This window comes from Ambystoma mexicanum, chromosome 9 (assembly GCF_040938575.1).
Source record: "Ambystoma mexicanum isolate Mex_15411 chromosome 9, UKY_AmexF1_1, whole genome shotgun sequence".
NCBI lineage: Eukaryota > Metazoa > Chordata > Amphibia > Caudata > Ambystomatidae > Ambystoma > Ambystoma mexicanum.
In genome coordinates this window covers 462,382,546-462,402,054 of record NC_090931.1, presented here as the reverse complement: position 1 = coordinate 462,402,054, position 19,509 = coordinate 462,382,546, and the positions used below count along the sequence as shown (strand labels likewise).

At 42.1% G+C, this 19,509-nt stretch overlaps 1 protein-coding gene across 1 annotated transcript in view; it reads left to right on the top strand.

Moving 5' to 3' along the window:
- LOC138489657 (3 beta-hydroxysteroid dehydrogenase type 7-like) overlaps positions 1-12,000 on the top strand; it is a 271,115-nt gene extending 259,115 nt beyond the window's left edge. The window contains exon 7 of the mRNA XM_069617326.1: positions 11,229-12,000. Coding sequence (XP_069473427.1) covers positions 11,229-11,635 — 407 coding nt within the window. The 3' untranslated portion in view covers positions 11,636-12,000. The remainder of the gene's footprint in view (positions 1-11,228) is intronic.
- The last annotated feature ends 7,509 nt before the right edge of the window (positions 12,001-19,509 follow it).

Genomic DNA, 19,509 nt, shown 5'->3' with positions numbered 1-19,509 from the left:
GTGCACAATGTTAGCTGCCCACATGGTCACATGCATGGATTCATAGTGTTGTGCTGGGTGCGGGCAAGGGGGACTGTTTTGTACATGTGTGCTAACTGCGCCGCAGGCTCATTGTGGATGCTAAAATAGGGCACCCTGTAGGAAAAAGGTTGTGGTGGAGGGGCTTTAGAAGCAAAGGGAACATACTCTCAGAGTGTTTAACGGGAAATATGAGTCGTGTACAGAAATGATAGTGTGCAATGCTGAGGTTCAGTATGTGATTGGTGCAGTGTTTTTGAAATGTTCTACTCCCCAATAGGCACCACTAAGGGAGTGTTGGAAAATGTTAGTGCAAGGGGAAGAAGTATTGTGTCTGCTTTACTGGGGCGTGGCCCTAGCTGTAGCTGGGAAAAAGCACGTGCCACATCATGGCCTTCTGAACAAGCAGCCTTTGCAAATTAAACTGTGGGGATTCTCCAATGAGGATTTGAGGGTGTGGTTCACCGGAAGGGGCAGTGACATATTTAACCAAAGTTCGATGCAGTGAGGTTGGCAGGGATGGACAGACAGTGAGTGCTTATAGTCGGTGATACCTTTGTGCACGATCTGCACAGGTATGCTGTGGAAAAAGGGTTTGATACTGACTTTTAGTTGGAAGGAGTGCAGGCTTTTTGGGGCACAGTTTGTGAGTGGGGTTTCGGATGCATGGATCTCCTTTGCAAATGTGTTGGTACTGTAGATGTGGTGGTCATTAATTTTGGAGGACTACATTTGGGGCACATGTCGTGCTCACGTTTACTCGCTTACTTAAAGAAGTTGATGACAGCTGTGATGCAGATATTTCCTACTGCAAAGGTGATTTTCTCATCGATGACACCAAGAGGACAATGGGAGCATGCCGGTGTAATTTCTCCACAACCAGAGGTCGAGAGATGTTGGCTAAACAGAAGCATGTGTGACTTTATGTGCAGTGCTGGGATGTTCTGCACCAACTATGAAAGCATTAATAACCAGCAAGATTTCCAGTGATTTCAAGGAAATGGAATTGTTTTACCTCCATTGGCAATGCTGTTGTGTTTTCCGCCCCACATGAAGCGTTGCAGAGAATTGTGTAGAAATGTAAGATAAGCGTTCATCTTCAGTCGAGGAGGAGAAGCAAACAGACAGTGAGCAAAAGAGAGAAAAACACGAAAAGAAAAATGTATGAATGCACGTACATAACAAAAACACGACAAAAAGAAAAAAATATATATGTGTTTTTAGAGACAATATTAAAGACAAAAACCCACCCCCCTTTCACATTCACCCCAATCCCACAAAACCCCCGCAGCCCCGTCCCCCTCCAGTTTCTAGCATGGTAATCCTGTGGATTCCATGGGACTTTGACGATTAGACATGGCACATACAGCCCTTTTCAGGATGGCAGCTATGGCATTGACTCTGTGGAGGCTAAGCCATTGGGCAATGTGGTTGCTGGTTGTGGTGTGTACACAGAAGATCTGTTTGTACCGATAAATGTAGAAGGCTATGGTGAAAGTGTGCAAGGTAAGGAACATGCATCCTGTTTGTATGCATGCACTGCATGCCCTTGCTTAACGTTGCTAATATACATTCCCTGCTGCTTTTGTGGGATCACTTTTCCGACATTTGTAGTACATGCATTACAGTGGGAAGACCATATTGTGAAGTGTACAAGGTACGTGGCAGGCATCATATTGTCACGAATGCAGTGTGTGCATCATATGATATGATGTGCTATGGTATTTTGTGCCATTTGTATTGCGTCTACTTACAAATGTGTGAAGGCGCGGAGAGGAAAGGGAGGCGGAACGGAGGCCACACAGAGACATTGGGGCCTCATTCCAAGTTTGGAGGTAGCCATGGTGCTATTAGCAGCATGGCTGTTTCCAAACTTGGGTCCGGGTCCGTGGTGTCGGAATGGGGACTTACCGGGACATTCCGACCTATGCGGACCCAGTAAGTCCCCATTTCAAAAACCATTCCCCATCCCCATTTGAGCCCCCATAGGGCTCAATGGGGATGGAGAAGGAGCTATAACGGGCCCACAATTTGTGTGCCCATTATTAGCTCCATGGTCCCTTAATGGGTCCTGCTAAGACATGCTGGTAAAACCAGCTAGTCCTGGTGGGACCCGCTAAGGGACCTCATAATAGGGTGGTAGGGGGTTATTGGCACCTACATCCTTACCGGTGCCGTTAACCCCCTACCGCCAGGGTCAGAATGACCCCCATTGATTCCTCTAGGCCAGCTGACATTGAGAGTGTGCAAGTGAATGGGGAGGGGAGGGCAAAGTGCAGTACATGGGAACAATAAAAAATAATATACCATGCAACTACGGCCGGTGCTGGCAAGTAAGTGCAAGGATAAGTGTAGACATGAAGTGGTGGCTGGGCTGTTAGGGTTATAGAAAACAGACCCCAAGTGGGTGTTGGTAGAAAGCCAGTGCAGGGGTGGAACTGTAGGGAGGGAGGTGGCCTGTGGCTTTGATTATAGGATGGGTAGGAAACCAGTGCACAATACTTTTTAGCCAAGAAGTGAGTAGGGGAGAGGAGGGGAAAAAGAAGAAGCACATGGAAAGGTTTTCAGGTGCTTTCAGGCCTCACAATGCTTCTCCTCAAGGTCCAGTGAGACAGAGAGCATATTCCACAGGGAGGCCCCAGCAGAAGAAACACATCTACCACCATCTGGTTGCGTGTAGAAGCAACTGACCCTGAGGGAGTACGAGGCGGGTGAGGGAAGAGCTGGAGCAAGCAGATATTTAGGAAGTGAGAGAGCAAGGTATTGAGGTCCCAGGGACCGGAGGGCCTGCCGCATAATGCACATGGCTTTTATTTTACTGTTCTCAGCCACTGTGAGCTATTGCAGACATTTTAGTGCAGGAGAGGTACGATCCCTGCCGTTCAGGCTATGGACAAGTTGCATACTCATTTTATGGATGAGTTGCTGAGGGCGCAGAGTGGAAGCTGGCAGATTTAAAATCAGCTGTGCAGACACTAACCTTTTGGAAAGTGATTGTAGGTTGCTAAGATACATTTAGTGGTGGCTTTAGTGCCTTCTTTTTATGAGTTATGTAGTAGGTGGCTTACTGGGGAACAATTTTCGTAGCATTGTCGGAAGGAAAGAACAGAGTTCCTGTTTCACTAATATAGTGTATGATATGGGTAAATGAAAACATTGCAAGCACGTACCAACAAATTGCCAGTTTATGGGAGGAGATGGGAGGAAGATCAATATGGTTTTTAAACACGTAGTGGACGCTTAGAGGCAGATATCGTGCGCAGAAGCACTTATAACAGAGATGTGAACATACTGCAAATGGGTGTTTATGTGGATGAATGTGCATGTTTAATTTGTGCAATGTTTCATTGAACCTACCACTGGACGTGCTTTCCAATAACAGCACACGTGCAGGCTGATTTTGTAACGGTACATATGAAGACTTGTGGAGAACTGACCTTGTCAGATGCTGAAGTGTTGGAGGGCATTGGTGGATGCGTGTGTGAGTACTTAGCAATACCTAATAAGGGCGCGGTGGGAAGAGGGTAGTCGAAAGGGAAGAAGGACTGTTCATGATTTACTGGGGCACGGTCCTTACGATACTTTGCGAGGCGGACGTGCTGCATTCTGCACTTTTGAACATGCTGGCCAATGGAAATGCGATTGTTGCAATTGTCCAATCAGGTGGTTAGAATGTGCGTCACAGGAAAGGGCTGCCATATTTTGTTACATTACTCTGTGTAGTGAGGCTGGCAGAGATGGCGAGATGCACAGTTTTCATAGTGGGTGATCGCTTTGTGCTAGATCAGCTCCAGTATGCCATGGAAAGAGGCTTTAATGGCAATTTGAATTTGGACGACATGGAGACTTTGTGGTGCAGTGTTGCTGTCTGTACTTTCGACCATTTCCTTGCAGAATGTCAATGAGTGCCCACTTTAGGTACTGTACACCTTGTGGTACTGCACTATGGAGCATTTCTTTTGGGCTCCATAGCTTTTGCAAGTGTGTATCGTCAAATCAAAAAGATGATGAAAGAAATGCAGCGCTTTTTTGCCATTGCGAAGGTGCTTTTCTCATGTATATCACCAATTCCAGTATATAACTATCCCAATGAATGTTGTCGGCAGCTAGATGTGGGAAGGCGTCTTATCAACAGAAGCATGTGTAACATTTTGCGTGCTGCTGGGTTGTACTCCTGTGTGTGACAATGACAATTTTGGTTATCGATATGTGCACCTTCTCAATAGAAATGGCATTTCATTGTCACCCAGTGGCAATGACATTTGGTTTTCCAATCTACTGGCTGCACTGAAGACACTATTGTAAGAATGTGAGGCGCAGTGCAACAAATAAAAACAATTATAAAAGCCAGAAAAAAGAGTTATTACTTTGGAAGCTGTTTTAAAAAATAAAATAAAATGGCTTTTTTAAGAGCCACCACTACAAGGACTTTCCCTACCCTGGTTGACATTTATTCCCCTACTCCTGTGTGCACACCTGGAAATGTCAGCTGACAGAGCGATAGTTGCAGGGTTGTACGTGTAACATACGCCTCTTTGCACATGGCCACCTTATATTTGGGACTGTGAAGGACACGGGATTGTGCAATAAGCTTCCTGGGTGTGGAGTACACACACAGACTGTAGTGTATGGTATATTTGTCGACTTACATGCAGAGGGTGAGCTTATGGCTGTGTGTTGTATGAGCCACAGCGTATGCTTTGTGGGTGAATTGCACATACATTACTTGACAGTGAATGGAAAACAGAGTCTGATGGGAGTTATGTGTGGAGTGTATCATGTGGGTTTGTACACATCTGGAGCACCTAAAATGAAGTGATTGCTTTCAGTTTGTCTGTGTGAGACTTTGGTGACGCTCAATCATGGCGATATTATAGTTGTTGATTGTGGAGGGTCAAATGAACACCATGTAACATGATTTTCAGTGCCGTTTGTGCTGATGGAGGCAGTAGGCCAGGTAATGCTTCTGTTTCCGATCTCCTGCATAATTGTGTATCCCATTATGCAGACACCAATGTAGGCGTGTTATTTTTTATTTGGTCCGAAAATGGAGAAAGCGCAGTACATTATAAAGAACTGTATTTGTGTCTTTTTACAACTTGTGCCATTGTCGTATTGTACAAATGGGAATCTATCGTTTCACAGCTCAAATAGTTTCCCTCACAAATAGCGTTACTGTTGATATTACTGCATTTCCGAATTTTGCACGCTCTACACACATTTCCTTGCTGCCCTTTTTGGAAGTATAGGAATAATGTTTGTGCTTGCTGTTGTGCACTTGTGCACTTGCAAACGCACTGCAACACGCACAACCATCTGTTTCAACATGCACCCATTTCTACCTGTTTCCACTGCAGTGTTTTCCACAGCACCAAGGTTCCTTCCATTTAGCATACAATTGCATGGAGAGTATACGATGTGCGTTCCACTGCCTCCCTTCATTGCCACTTACATTGTTACACTCTGAAAGGAGCTTTATATCATAGTCAGCCACAAAAAATATTGCTAAAGGGACTTTATGGTGAAGGTGCGGTACTACAAACATAGCATCATTTCTAAATACACTATGCTAAAGCAATATTATGTTTACAGTGCCCTAATAAAAATCTTTGAAATTCACTGTTCTATGTTAGTCTTAGCAGAGCACAGTGCAGGCGTGAGTTATGGTTGCTTAGCTTACCATAACTGGTGAATTTGTGGGGTGTTTCAGTTTGACCTGTAACCATAACGTCCCTGTGAGAAATGTGTTCGATTGAATTTCATAGGTTTTTGCTAGTGCAACTCAACCATAACGTCCTTTTAACAATGTTTTTTGTTAGTGAATATATATATTAAGGAGTACAGGTCACCCCCTTGTCTCTGTTGAATATTTTAAAAACTCCTGGATGGATTACCCCAAACCAGTAAAGGAAATTAAGTCCATACTTTTTGCCAAAATTGGTTCTTATTTGGTCTAAATCTGCCAAGCAGTTTTCACGCTATAGCTGTTAAAAAAGTGCACTTTTTCTCTATGGGAAAATGAATGAGAGTCGGCTGAAAACTGTGTTTTTATGTTTTCTCTATAACCTTTTTATTTTTTTGTGATTTGATCCCAAAATGTCCAGTTTAGGGTGGCCCATGACAACCTTTCTGTTTAAAAAATCTCATGCAAATCCATCCCGCAAGTCAATAGTTATTAGCCTCTCTCAGCCTCTCTGCTGCTAAGCACGAAGACCGATATAAAGGTTTTAAGGAGAAGGGGGCATCCCGTTCTCTGATGAATAGTTTAAAAGCTACTAAATGGATTTACACCAAACTAGTCCAGGTACCGACATATATGCTTTGTGTCCAAGTTGTTTCTTATTCGGTCTAAATCTGCCCAGTGGTTGTCGCGCTATGGCTGTTCACAAACTGCACTTTTTCGCTAAGTGAAAATGAATGGGCTGAAAACTGTGGTGTTTAGGTTTCTGTGTAACCTTTTCATTTTATAACACATTGCTCCCAGAGTTTGCAGTTTGGGGGTTCCCTTGACAACCATTTTGCTTTGAAAATTTGATCCAAACCTGTTAAACGGAAATCATATTATGCCTCCTTTTGATTTATATTGGCCTAAGCCTAGTCGCTCTGCGAAGAAAACCGCGTTGCAAAGTTCCGATTTCTGATCGAATTCGCCGCCATTTTAGAATCATCCGCCATTTTGATTTCTGTTTGTATGATTCTCTGTTCTAAAATGGTGGACTGTGCTTCTAACGTGCAACCAAGCCTCCCAATCTTTGAGTTCTGCTAATGGTTAGACTGTGCGCGGGCCGACTGTTTAGACTAGGTAAAGAGACCTTGTACTACGAATGAACTGTCGTCTTAGTATTGTCTATGCTAACAAGCCTCATCCGCGAATACACATCGGCGACAATTATGTGCAAACGCCAAGCGTGGACACAGGTTGAACTACATTGTGTTGGGATATGGACTAAGGCTTACCGCGGGATCCAAGAATATACACCGCCATTGTAACTTGATGGAAATGCAAACTCATGTAATCGTTCTGCATATTATTGTATAAGCTGTATGTGAACTAGGCACACACACTAGACCGCAGATTATTAACATGTAGAGGGGCTGGACAATATTATTCAGAAATGTATAAAAACATGAATGTCTAGATGTCCATCACCTCTCTCTCCTCTCTTTGACGGGCTGGTACTCATTGTGGGGTGTTGAGAGCCAGATAGCTATCTGTATCTATGTTCTTTGTAAATTGTACAGTAGAACAAAGATCTGTGAATATATATACCCCGTGTTTGGTGTATTTCCTTTTGTGGTACTCAGCCTCGATATTTCCTTGTTTTAACAAACCCATCCAGCAAGTCAAAAGTTATTAGCAATACAATTATGCAGAAAAATGGCTGCCTTTTCATTTCTGAAAATGTTCTCAGCCTCTGTGCTGCAAAACACCTTTGGAGACATAGATATGTTTGGGGGAGTAAGGGGTACCCCCTTCCCTATCAAATTTTTGTAAAAATCCTGGGCGAATTTACCCCAAACCTGCCCCGGAAATCGCGTCAACGCTTTGTGCCTGAATGTTTTCTCATTTGGTGCAATTCCGTTCAGCAGTTTTTTGTGCTTCAGCTTGACAACATTTTGACTTTGTTTATGGGAAAATGAATGGGAGTATGCTAAAAACAGCGTTTTCAGTTTTCGTAATAACTTTTTCATTTCTTAACAAATCTTTCCCACAATTTCTGGTCTGGGGCGGCTGTAACAATCTTTTTGTTTTGAAAATATCAGCCCAATCCATCCTGCAAATCAAGTTATTAACAATAAAACGTTCACATTTCCAAAGGAACAAGTTACTCACCTTAAATATGAATCTATCAGAAAATAATTGTAATGGTTTTCCTAGGTTTTGATAATATGCTTTTCTCAATAAGAGATATGTAATCTTTTTAGTATGACTACAATACATGCTGCACATTATCATTGGAAATATCATTGTACCTTATTTAAAAAGCGTTAATTCACAATCTAAGCACGATTTCTTTTTTTTCGACCTTCGTTTGCTGAAATACCCACCATTTTGTATTGGAAAGGGTCACGCTCAGATTAAAACCAATGACCTGTCTTGTCTGTCAGCACCAAGGCAATGTTTAATTTTGGGTGCTGGCCAGATTGGTTGGTAGTGACTTTGGACATATGGACAGTTGTACACTCTGCAGCCTTTGTCCTCAGGTCCCTTACAATGTTTGTCAGAACCACACCACTCTCCTATAGAGTTTATATGTGATCCCTTCTCCCATATGGACACCCTGGCCTTTGTGTGATGACAACATTCCTACAGGGCACACACAATGACAATGGGCCTCATTTGAAGTCTGGCGGTAAACCTGCTGGTGTTAACAGCGGGTTGCTGCCAGACTTGTGCATTTTACCGGCACCTGGATTGCCCGTAACACCGGGGGATTACAACCCCCGGCGGTCCAGAAAGTCAGGCGTCGGTAAATTGCAATTCCCCATTTCCATAGAGTCCGGTAGGACTCTATGGCAATGGGGAACATGGAAGCACCATTACTGTTAATAACGGTGCGGGTACTTCCATGATGGTTGCTTACCGTGGATTCTGTGTCCGGAAGGGTCTGACCTGTCTGGCACAGCGGCTCCAGCAGGCAGACTCGTAGTTTGCCGGTCCGGAAAAAACAATGCCTGAACGCTTACTGGCACCATTGTTTCCCGACCGGTAAACTTGTAATTAGGCCCAATGACTCCAAAAACAGGCAGATCCCCATCTTGAGGATGTCTCTATAGCAGCTTCTCAGATATATGTGTTTTTCTTTGGTTGTGCTACTGTCATGTTTTGTTTCTAACTCAAGAGAACCTGATAACTCAACTCTTCCCCACAGAGAGACAGAGACAAGCAGAGGGAGAGAAAAAGACAGAGAGCAAGAGTGAGCGAGAGAGAGAGGGAGAGAGAGAGGGAGAGAGAGAGAGAGGGAGAGAGAGAGAGGGAGAGAGAGAGAGAGAGAGAGAGAGACAGAGAGAGAGAGAGAGAGAGCAATAGATTGCCATACCCTATTATCATATAATGGGTACAGCTAGATATTATATATAATCATCATCATCATCATCATAGATTCATTTATTGTGTGTCCATGACCCATAAAACCAGTACGCAAATATACAATTTATGAACATATGAATAAGAAAGATAGCTCTAATTAAGTCATGGACAGATACATTTGTTAAAAAGCACATATTTTCTGTTAGGCATGCTTTATGACGATATGGTAGTCAGAGAAGGCCTGGTGTTACTAACCTACCTTAGATGGCACGTCCACTGGAAATACATTTGTGGGTGGAGCTCTCCTACTAGTTGGGCTCATTATTTATATTTGTATTTATTGAAGATCTGGATACCATTTTGAACAAAAATGACTTACAAGTTGGCCATCACAATGAATGGTAGCAATCCTAGTGTAAGGTGCCTTTATATAGGAGTATTGTTTGATGTAGTTATGTACACCGGATCGTGATGGGTGATGTACAATCGGAAACCTACTAGGTATGGAATGGTTGACATATCAATATTTGTAACATTGATAGCCTGAGGCCAGTATTAAAACATTTCTGAATTAATTTACAAGAATGTGGGAGCCCTGCCTCTGACAATGAGCGGGGCTAAATAACCTGTTCTCTGGGATGGTTCCCACTTAGGAGGTGCTAGAACCACGTTTTAGCTCACTGCACCTTTTCACAGAGTAGAAATGTACATTTGCATATCAGTCTGGTCCCACCCACAAGAACAGTCTAGCACCAAAATACTAAGAAATTCTCCTCTGAACAAGAGCACCAAAAGCAACCTGTGACACATGTTTTGGCCTTGTTGGACCTCATCAGTGAGTCAAAGCTTTGTCTCTCTAGGGCACAGCATGTAAGGTGTCCATGCCTGGATTGCCCAGGGTAACCTAGGGTGAAAACCCGAGCAAAACAAATTCACAATAATGTGGGAACTCTTTTTTTGAGGAGGAGCACAACCAAATGACCTGTTCTCAGATGTGGTTCCATTTCAGGAGAGTGTAGAACCAAATTTGTGCTCACTGCACCTTTTCACAGATGAGAAATATTAATTTGTATATCACACTCCTACACTTGTGTAAACATTTACAAACTACATTGCGTTGTCCTGCAGGCAGAATGCAGGAAACATGGGCATGGTGCTTACCTTGGATAGGAAGGGTATGGTTGCTGACCACAGCAATACACAAAGCACTTTTGAACCCAAAACAATCTGAAAGTATTGTTATTAATTAAGTAAATACATATTACATTCAAAAGTTCACGATGATGTAAGACACCTTTTCAGTGTGTCAATGTTCATCATTTGCATACAAGTTTAAGCTTGAGAATCTAAGCTCATTCCAAGTATGGCGGTGAAGGAAAGAATTGGCAGTAACAGAATTACTGCCACTTTTCCTGCACTGCCATACTACAAGTATGGCTGTCGAGTGGGTGATTTACCTCCAGCATTATGCTGGAGGTAAATTCTCCCACTTTCTGCTGAAAATCAGCAGAATTACTGCAGAGGTAAATCCACCAAAAATGCCCCACAGAGACTCTAAATAAAATGGGGATTAACTATGCCACCACCACTTGTAATCCAGCGGTAATTCTACAAGACAAAGTTGCTGTAACAGTATTTCCGTTGTGTGGTATTCCAGTGAATACCAGAATACCGCCCAACTTGTATGTTCGATATATTCTCTGCAATAGCAGTCTCAGGTTAGGAACCTGTGTAGTATGAAATCTTAGCATCATGGTCATAGAAAATATGTTCCTACTTCTGTAGTCTGAATGGATTCTTATTACGATCTGCCACCCCCAGGAGGATTCTGCCAATTTCTAGGGGATCATCAGCCTGCAAATAAACCGAAAGATGTGTCCCAATGTCTGATTTGTTATGTCTGTGTGTGTTCAGGATTTTAGTTAGTTCTTGTCTTGTACACCAACACTGGATTCATAATATGAAACCGAGTACAGCCCTGGCATACTACCTATTCCCATGAATGTAATATTTTACCACTTTATGAAATGTTAAAAACAATACTAAGTGCTAGATTTGAGCGTACCCAGACCAGAACGAACATAAGGTAGGCATCTTCTCTCGCAAGCATGGCTGACTGATTCTGATCTTTTTCTATCTTATCTCACAAGCATGTCTGACCGATTCTGATCTTTTCCAGGAAACGTGGCATGGATGCATGTACTCGCTGCTAGGCAACTGCAACTGAAGCCGGACATTTTAGATGGACAGCTGTACTATTCATATGATGACACCCCGGCCAAGCGGCGGTGTCTATTGATGTTCGATCTCTTTTCGCATGAGGATGACTCCATCCAACTGGGCACGTACATACCTTACTGGAAGATGTGCCTATTCATAAACATTCACAGGATCATACGGTTTCTTGTGGGGACATTTTGGGACCTGAAGCCATTCCTCACTACGCCTCTTCTGAATATGTTAGTCACCTCCTTATCATATGAAACAGATAAAGCTTTTAGACATTTTGGGTACAGACCTCTCTACAGCTGGGAAGATAGTAAATTGAGGGTTAGTAAATGGTTAAAATCTATCAAAGACAATTAGGGTGCAGAATAAGACCATGAATATGGACCAAGAAAAGTGTACCAAAAAAGTAATTATGCCAATATTATTTAATCTATTTCAGTTATTGAATTTCATGAGTATTTTTTACAGACTACACCTGCTCTCAAATTGGATAAACCTATGGTTTATAGCAAATATATAATTTTCACGTCCTGTTGGCTTTCAAAGCATTAGCCTAAAGACAACAGTTGGTGGGACAATATTGGATCAATTTTAGTTGGTTTGGTAAGATAACAAAGCAGAGTGTATCCAGTCATCTGCCAATTTCATTTATGCTAGCATCATTAATGTATTGAGTAAAGCATAACAAGACATTTGGCAAGAATAAAAACTACAATTACGTATACTGATGTACTTCGTTATTCTATGGGATGAAAGTGCTTGGAAGAAAGTTCATTGCAAATTATAAAGTTGGAGGAGCACCTTGGTGTGATGAGCTGTGTCTGGTACTATGCATACTCTACAGTCCTTGAGTGGTCTTTCCAACTGTCCCAGACATGGGCAGTGCACAAATATCGTGTTAATGCTTTCCGCTAAAGCCACTTCTATTCAACTGATGTTTCTCATGTAGGAAGAAGCATCTTTTCTCTTCCTTTTTGCGAACATTATTATTTCACCTCAGGGCTTCAGCTGCACACAATCAGACTAAGTACTGCATTTACTCCTGGATGCAAAGGGACATGCTTTGGACTCAATAAAAACTGCTACACATTTATCAGTTACGCACTTCATATAGGTAATCATCAGAATTTATCAGGCAGTCTTGTTACATCACTTCTTGTACATAGGCCCTAACACATGAAAACAACAAACATAGAGCACACATGCAAATCAACATTTAACTTGGAACAGTATTTAAAGGATATTTGATTTGTAAGAACGCTAAACGACCCTCCCCTGCATTCATTTGTTATTACAGCAAGATGAAATCATTTAGATTTCAGCCTTCTGTGATCCTCCTTTCTATACTTATCTTTGGATGGCTCGCTATACCAAAAAAAACCTTCACCAAAGGGACAAATTCGTGCTAAAAAATTTTGAATTCAGCTTACTTCATTAACCTTTTGGTACCGTAAAGGTGAAGGAAGTATTGCTTCATTTTGAATCTGACACTTTCAATTATCCTGCAAGAGGAATACTATCTATTTATCTATGTATACACACCATCCAAATCTGCCTCAGCGCCCCTGATTCGGACCCTGATCTTCCCCAGCCACAGTCTCTACCAAACTCTTTGCACAGCTGCCAGCCAGAACTGACTCTCATGCAGCTACCAGTCCCGAAACCATTCCAGGCAGAAGTCAGGATTACACCAAAAGCCCTTTCACAAGATCGCTTCCTTACAGAGATCGCCTTTCCTTTTTTCTCTTTTTCCCCTCTTCAACATTCTTGATTAATTGCCGCCCGCTCAATAGGCTTCAGTAGCTTTTCTTTACCATTTCCCAACCTTATTCATAATGTCACCTCTGCCCACGTCATGTGCCAGAACCTTCCAACATCTACATCACAATCTTTTCGATTTTTGAGCAGCATTTCTATTTAGCACAATCTCCTAATGATGTTGCAATTCACTTTCACCCTTTTCCTTCCTTTCCCCGAGTTCTACATGAACAATAAATGTTCCTTTCAGGGCAGGTCTCACTTATGTTCCATTGATCTGCGTATTCTGAATCTTTCCTTCATGCAGCACTGCTGTTCAGCTTTTAATTTCGCTTGATCTTCTGAATCTAACTATCTTCGTGTACCAGCGGTTCTAGTACTATTTGCCTGACCTAAGTGAATCTAACGCACTCTACTCACCCCCAATTCTAAGTGTTAAGTTGAAATGTTAAATCACACACTGCCTCAAATTCTTTAGCTCATAAGGTCTCTCACATTTCCCCCCTTTTCTGCAGAGGACACTGGCCCAAACATGGCGTCTAAGCACTAACCTCTATAGCTATAAATCATGTGCCAACTTCATAAGTATTTTCTTTTTATCCATGGCGGCAGTCTAGCTGCATTGTCAGACATTTTTACTGTAAGTGTTGCTAACCATGTTACAGTGACCACTATAGACACACCTACAATTATCAAACCTTTATCCATCTACTTCAACTTCTACCATGCATCTATATCTCCGTTTGCCAAACTCAGGTCACTCACTGTGATATTATCCTTTTGTATATTCAACTTAATGATGTGTGCATCCTTATGTTTCAGGAGAAACTCTATATGAGGATCCATAGGAAATGTGGTTTATACTCTTCCTTCCCTTAAATCATTATCTACATACAATGTTAGACCTCCTACTGTTACTACAATATCCTTAGGTACTGTTATAAAAACACACTTTGCAGCAAATGCCTGACAACAAAGAACCTGTGACTCAAGTGTGTGACTGTCATTCACTACACACGTACTGACAAACAACCTGTGCTTCATTAATTTGGCATCCGATAACACCTCTGGTTTTGGATTACTTCGTGACACCTCATAGCCTTCTGTTACCCTCTGATCTGCCTGCAATCCACATAAATCATTTGTTGCATCAGTTTTGAATGGTTTCCCTGGACATTTGGAAATATTGCTCCTTGAACTTTACACAGTTATCTAATTATGGAATGAAGCACAAACCTGTCTCCCATGTTTCAAATGCCACCATTTCAGGAGTCACAATTTTTATGTATTTTTCATTCTGCCAGAAGTCTACATTATGTACCATTTTGGCTTGATATCTCAACTCTGGTGTGATGTATGGAATGCTCACTAAAAACCCAATCTTGATATGGTCTATATCTATGTACAAGGAAATCTCCCTTCCCATCTCATAGGTGATGTTCGTGTTATCCATGCCACCATTCGATGAATGATAGCAGATGACACAAAATATTAACTGAGATACTCTGTTTTGAACTTCCCAGACACATTTGGTTAATAGCATTTCCATTGGATTCACAAAATTCATCATATGCTGCAAGAGTAGATCCTGCCTGACCATTCCAAAAGAGCCAATATCTCTTGTACCGCTCTTTGAGCTCAGTCCCTGCATCTCTGAATCCACTGTTTAACTTGAGCGGATTTAACCTCTGTGAAATGTAAACTTTTTTTCCAAATCATATCCAGGAAACCACACTAGTATAAATATGTTAATGCAATAAACGTCTCTTTCCTAACATGAATCTGAGCGCATCTTCCATAACAATGCCTGATGCTGACCCCAGATCGAATATAACTTGCCCATTTGCTGGTGTGGCCTGTGTCCATGTAACTAGTCATGTTATAACTAAAACATTTTTAAATAATTAAATAGAGTTTTTGGCCATCTTCTTCTTCCCACGTAGTGTGCACCGCTGTGTGACCATCTGGTTTTCTCCTCTGCGTCCACCAGCCTTTATCTGCCTTATGGACTCCTCCTTTTCTTGTCCTGGGGACTCCTGTTTCTCTTGCCCTGGATCCATAGCGGGTGGACTCCAGCAGACCTTTTTGGAGGAAAATGTGTTACTAATTTCTAGAACAGAGGAGAGAGACAGACAGGTCAATGACCAAGCACCAGTAATTCTATCCATGTTTTTTTCCCGTTTTTCTTTTTTTAATGCCTCATCCTTTCATTCATTCCTTCAGGCACACTAAACACACCTGTTACTGTGGGATGTTTCAACCCACTAGTCCAGGCCCTGCAACATTACTGTGCATTGCTGGCAGCAGAAACATCAGAAATGGCTGCTGGAAAGCATGCTGCTCACTAAAAATCACCCAGAAATGCGCAGTAAAAATCTGAAAAATAGGCTGCCATCCACTTTTGCCTATGTCATTGGTAACACAGGAGACCACTGCCAAAAGCCATCACTTGGCTGCCCACAAAGCAAGGCTGATTGCAAAATAAACACAGAGATGTGTGAAAATCCATTTTTTCTTGGTTGTCAAATTTGCATAAATCATGGCTCACAAACCACCCAAAAGATCCAACCTCCTGTTGGGTGTTGAACATCATTCTACTTCAGGAATCCACATAAATATAATGTCAGCAGAAGTATATGTCATCTGAACAAAGTCCACTTTTGAAGATGGTTGCTGGAAAGAAATCTGTCAAAAATGGGTGCAATACCGTTACTCGCCTCTGTCAGATGCTGGCGATTTCTGACAGGAGAAACTTGTGTCTCAAAAACTGAATAGAAGAAGGGATTTCCATCAAATGCGATATAGGGTGCCACACATTGATTTTCATGTTGAAAAAGACTGGAATTGAAGATATGTTTGCTTATTTTAAATTTGTAACTGTAATTTTGCACAAGGAACAATGTTAAAATGGACTATAAGGTAACCTGATTCAGCTAAACTTCCAAGAGGTCTCCCACACTGAGCTTTAAACACATTCCACACCTTATCCCTAAATAAAGGAATCTTTTCTCCTGTGCTCTGCTGAGTATCTGACAGGCAAGTGTGAAAGGAAATGGCGGGCACTCCGGCATGTGGCTCTGGGAAAGAGACAATTGAGTCCTTGAACTGAATGGAAATGCTAATTCAGGTGTGACTGACAACAACTGCCCTGGCAGGAAGGCATGCCATGTGACTCTATGACTCAGCCAAGCTTTCGAGGCGGGCCAGACTGAAAATGTGGATTTGAAATTGGACTTTATATATGTTTAAGGAAAAGACTTATAAAATATGGTACCGAACTGACAAAAATATGGAATTTAGAGATTATTAAAATGAAAAATTCACTCACAGTTTAAAACTAATCTGGAATCTGTGCGCCATTCAGAGACTGAACCACAAAATGTTTAATATTGTAGCTATTCTTATTGTGCTAGGAACATGAAAAATTACAGAAATATGCCCAGAGGGTATGTGCATGTATGTATAAAAAATTGTACAGATCCGAAAATGTGTAACCAACCAAAAGCATGAAAACTTGTCATTTATGAACCAAAACTCGTAGGAAGATAAGATTTTGACAGAAACGTACCTTAGGCAATCTGTGATGTGTATATGTATTATAAACAAGTTGTGCATATTGAAAATATGTTTTTTGGGAAAAATAGATTTTCTGGGTAACAGCAAAGGGGAGGTTCTTCCCTAGATTGTAAATGGCAGCATCACTCTGACACATGATGACACCTCATGACACACTTTTCCTTTCTCAAATAAGGGGGCAGGGAAGTCTCTGACCTATCAGATCCTTAGAGGGTTGGGCATAGACAATCAGCCTCCCCACCCACTTTGGAAAATGGATAAATAGGGACTGTTGAGGACCCAAAAAGACACACACTTCCACTCATCAACTGATCCACTGGCAAAGCACCGTGCAGGAAGATCCAGACTCCAGAACCAGACTCTAGATCCAGAATCTAGAACCAGACTCTAGAACCCTGGAGCAGAGGCCTAACCCAAAAAGCTGAACCCTTTTCAGCAGGCCTTTAAAAATCTTGCAAACCTGATTTAACCCCTAACTTCCACGGGGCCTAACCTAATCCATTCAACAGCCTGGCTGAGCTGTTTGCTGCTTCTGGCCAACAACCTTTGCTAGAACCCAAGATCCAGATCAGTCCAGCAGAGCTGTAACCCAGAACCCATCAGATCCAGTCCAAGAGGCCGCTCAGAGACCACAGTACTGAGAGCAGAACCAAGCGCCTGAGACCTTTCCGGTGGCGAGCGAAGTCCAGTCCAAACCTTTGACCAGATCTTTGACGGGTCCATTTTAAACCAGAGTTGTGAGTATTTAGCATAGAACTGTCCATAGTCATCTCTTAGTTTAAAGTAATCCATCCAACCCATTCCAACATATCCAGACTGCATTGTAGAATCTCTTTTGTGTCATCCTGAATCCTTTCTCATCCATCTAATCCTGTGATAATTGTTATTGTAAGCCAACCTGTTTGTAATTCAAAGCGCAATCTATTTGAAATCTTGACTTCTTTTGAGAAAAATCTACCTTCACTAAAACCTCTGTAACTTTTGAACCGTATGTGCTAGAAACAAGCTTTCAAATGAACATTCCAATCCCTTATAGTTTTTCCGTAATCGCGTTTCCCACACGCGTAAAAGTTGCCGCAAATTTGCATTTGGCTCAATTTCACCACCTCTAAAAACAGCTATTTCTTGTTTTCAACTTCTGAATTTCGTTTTCCATCTGCTAACCATTCAACAATCATTGCTAATGTTGATCTGAACCAATCCAAAGCAACTCTCACTAGTTCTGAATCTCATTTAGCGAATTAAAATCATTTTAGCATTTTTCCCATCCAATTCAAACCATATCCAAAAGCAATTGGCCTGTTTTAAAATCATTACTGTTCTCTCTAAGCTTGCTGGGGGGGAATCGGGTTGAAAAAGCAATTGTTGATTGGTTATTCCTGAAACCTGTGTGCCCCCATTCCATATCTTCATATTGCATATTGGGGGTAGTGAGTAGTAACAGAGGGAAAGAGTGATCACATTGGGCCTCATTCCGAGAATGGCGATAAGGGATAGCGGCCACCGGTAACGAGACCGGTGGCGGTAATCCCTTACCACCATACTCCGAGTTCCCTTTGCGCCCTGGCCCTTAACGCCTGCTTTGAGCAGGTGTTAAAGTCGAGGGCGCAAAGGGGCCTCCAAGCCAATAACGGTGACCGTAATGAACGGTCACCGTTATTTGCACCTTCCCCATTCCCATTGAGCCCTATGGGGGCTCATTTGGGAATGGGGAAGAGCCTTGGTGAATGGGGAATTACCGCCCCGCCAACCTTGGAATGGGGCGGTAATTCCGCCATCCACCAAGGCGCTGCCGGTCCGGGTACGGCGTCAACCAAGGCGTTAATAGCGCCATTGGTTAGCGCCGTACTCGGAATGAGGCCCATTGTCTTTGGTTAAATTCATATCAAGTTTATTTCTGTGTTGCATTCTTTCATATCACTGCATTCCCTGAACCCACACAAAGTTATTCTCTGCTACATTATTCTTCCTATTCCTACTCCTAATTGATTAAAGAGATTGTTGATATTGTAATATCAGCCAGTGCTGATCATTGTTCATATTCATAAGTGTGATATTCAGATATCATTCATATTCATAAAAGTGTAATCTATATATTGTTCCATTCTTCAAATAAATCTTTTAATTTGCAAAACAAACCTATTTCTTAGTTCAGTGAGACCGGGGGATTCAAAGAGAGGGGCGTTATATAAGGGTACATCATCCAGAATTAAAAGAACTTTTGACATAAAAATATATAAATAAGGGTTTCAATTGGGCATCCCATAATAGGCATTGACTTAGTGGGAGTGCTGGATTGAAATCACTTACAGATTGGGGGCTCGTGTCCGGGATTTTTGGATTAGATCTATCACTTGTGCAGCTTAATACAGTGTGCTAACTGACAGGATACATAAATCATGTTGGGCTACCACGCTGTGTTACATTGGAAAGCACCCCTCAAAAGGGAAAGCTCTAAGGAAATGGTCTGTTTTGCAAAGATAAAATAAAAACCTTTTGTAAGTCAGGAAGGAAATTAATATTTCCAAAATGGCGACATTGGTAGACATCAAGATAGCTAGAGAACACCTTTTACATAAGTTATTTGTGAGAGGTGAGTGGACTGAGCAGGATCAGAATGTGTGGTTGCAGGCAATCACACAACAGATCACTGCAACAGGGTTAGATACCTGGAGAGATCAGGGTCCCTTACATGTGGCCCTGAGTGAACTATATATGGCCTCTAAGGCCAAGGATGAGCAAAATAAGATTGGCAAGATAGCGGCTGTAGAGGAGGTCTGAGACATGACCTGCACCCCTGCCCCTCAGTTTGATCTGCCAGGAAGGTACCTGCCAAGGGGCGTGACGTATGAAGAACAAATGAACCAACAGAGACCTGCACTGGGACTCTGCCCAGT